At 37.1% G+C, this 1088-nt stretch overlaps 1 protein-coding gene across 1 annotated transcript; it reads right to left on the reverse strand.

The window, feature by feature from the left end:
- Positions 297-866, reverse strand: LOC109327316. Its single transcript, XM_019560408.1, has one exon. It carries the CDS (start codon positions 864-866, stop codon positions 297-299), a length of 570 nt encoding a protein of 189 aa, XP_019415953.1.

The following is a 1088-nucleotide window of genomic DNA, read 5'->3' on the forward strand; positions in this document are numbered from 1 at the left end:
CAATAAGTGCAGAACTTGTTAGATTGGTTTCTTCCAGCACCATAACTATTCATCCTATCTCTACCTCTGTTTGTGTGAAAACCTCTGCCCCTTGGTCCTCCATAAATACTATTGTTTCTAGAAAAACTGTTTTGCATTTGGAAGGTCATAGCCTTCTAATCACTGCCTAGGTCCTGAGTGGCATTTAATTGCTTCTCCTGTTGCATAAGCATATAGAAAACCTTTCCGATTGTTGGCAAGGGTTCAATAAGCATTATCTGGGAGCGAACTGATGCATATTGTTCATTCAATCCCTTTTAAAAACGAATGATATAATCCTGGTCTCTATAAGCTTTGACCAATTCAATAATTCCACAAGAGCAAGGCATGGAACATCTACAATGGCCTATTGACCTAAAATTCTCAATCTCTTCCCACAGGATCTTAAGTTGAGTGAAATAGTCAGAAATTGAAAGATTACCTTGATTGAGTTTGTAAAAATCTTCTTGCAATTCAGCTATCCTGAACATGTTTCCTTGACAGAACCTTTCATAGAGATCTTGCCAAGTCTCTGCTGCACTATTAATCCATAGAATCGATTTCACTATGGATTCCTCAACAGAATGTTGAATCCATGATAATATCATGGTATTGCATCGTAACCATTGTGCATAAAGAGGACTTGAGAAAGGAGGTTGAGTGATATTATGGTCAATGATGTTGAGCTTGTTCTTTGATTGCAAAACAAGCTTCATAGCTCTTGACCATGAATGGAAATTCTTTCCATTAAACAGAGGTGAAACAAGAATAAGGGAAGGATTCTCACTCGAATGAAGAAAGAAAGGATTAGAGGGATCGGTATTAAAGTCATCAAAACCCTGATTCATCATGATGAATCAATTTAGAAAAAATCAGGAGGAAGGAGGAAGACGAATCAGAGCTTGGCAAGCTCTGATACCATCTTAGTAATTGCAGAATAGAAGAACAGAAAGCTGAAATTCATGGAGAAGAAATATTTCTCTTTCTCCTCATTTCTCATTCACCAAGGACAATGTTATATACACTGCACTAAGGACAAAAACTGTTACACAACAAAAAGAATTCCCTAC

The sequence above is a fragment of the Lupinus angustifolius genome, chromosome LG02 (genome assembly GCF_001865875.1).
Source record: "Lupinus angustifolius cultivar Tanjil chromosome LG02, LupAngTanjil_v1.0, whole genome shotgun sequence".
Taxonomy (NCBI): domain Eukaryota; kingdom Viridiplantae; phylum Streptophyta; class Magnoliopsida; order Fabales; family Fabaceae; genus Lupinus; species Lupinus angustifolius.

Bases quoted from the DNA above. Each gene is read 5' to 3' on its own strand.
- LOC109327316 (XM_019560408.1), bottom strand. From the start codon at position 866: ATGAATCAGGGTTTTGATGACTTTAATACCGATCCCTCTAATCCTTTC.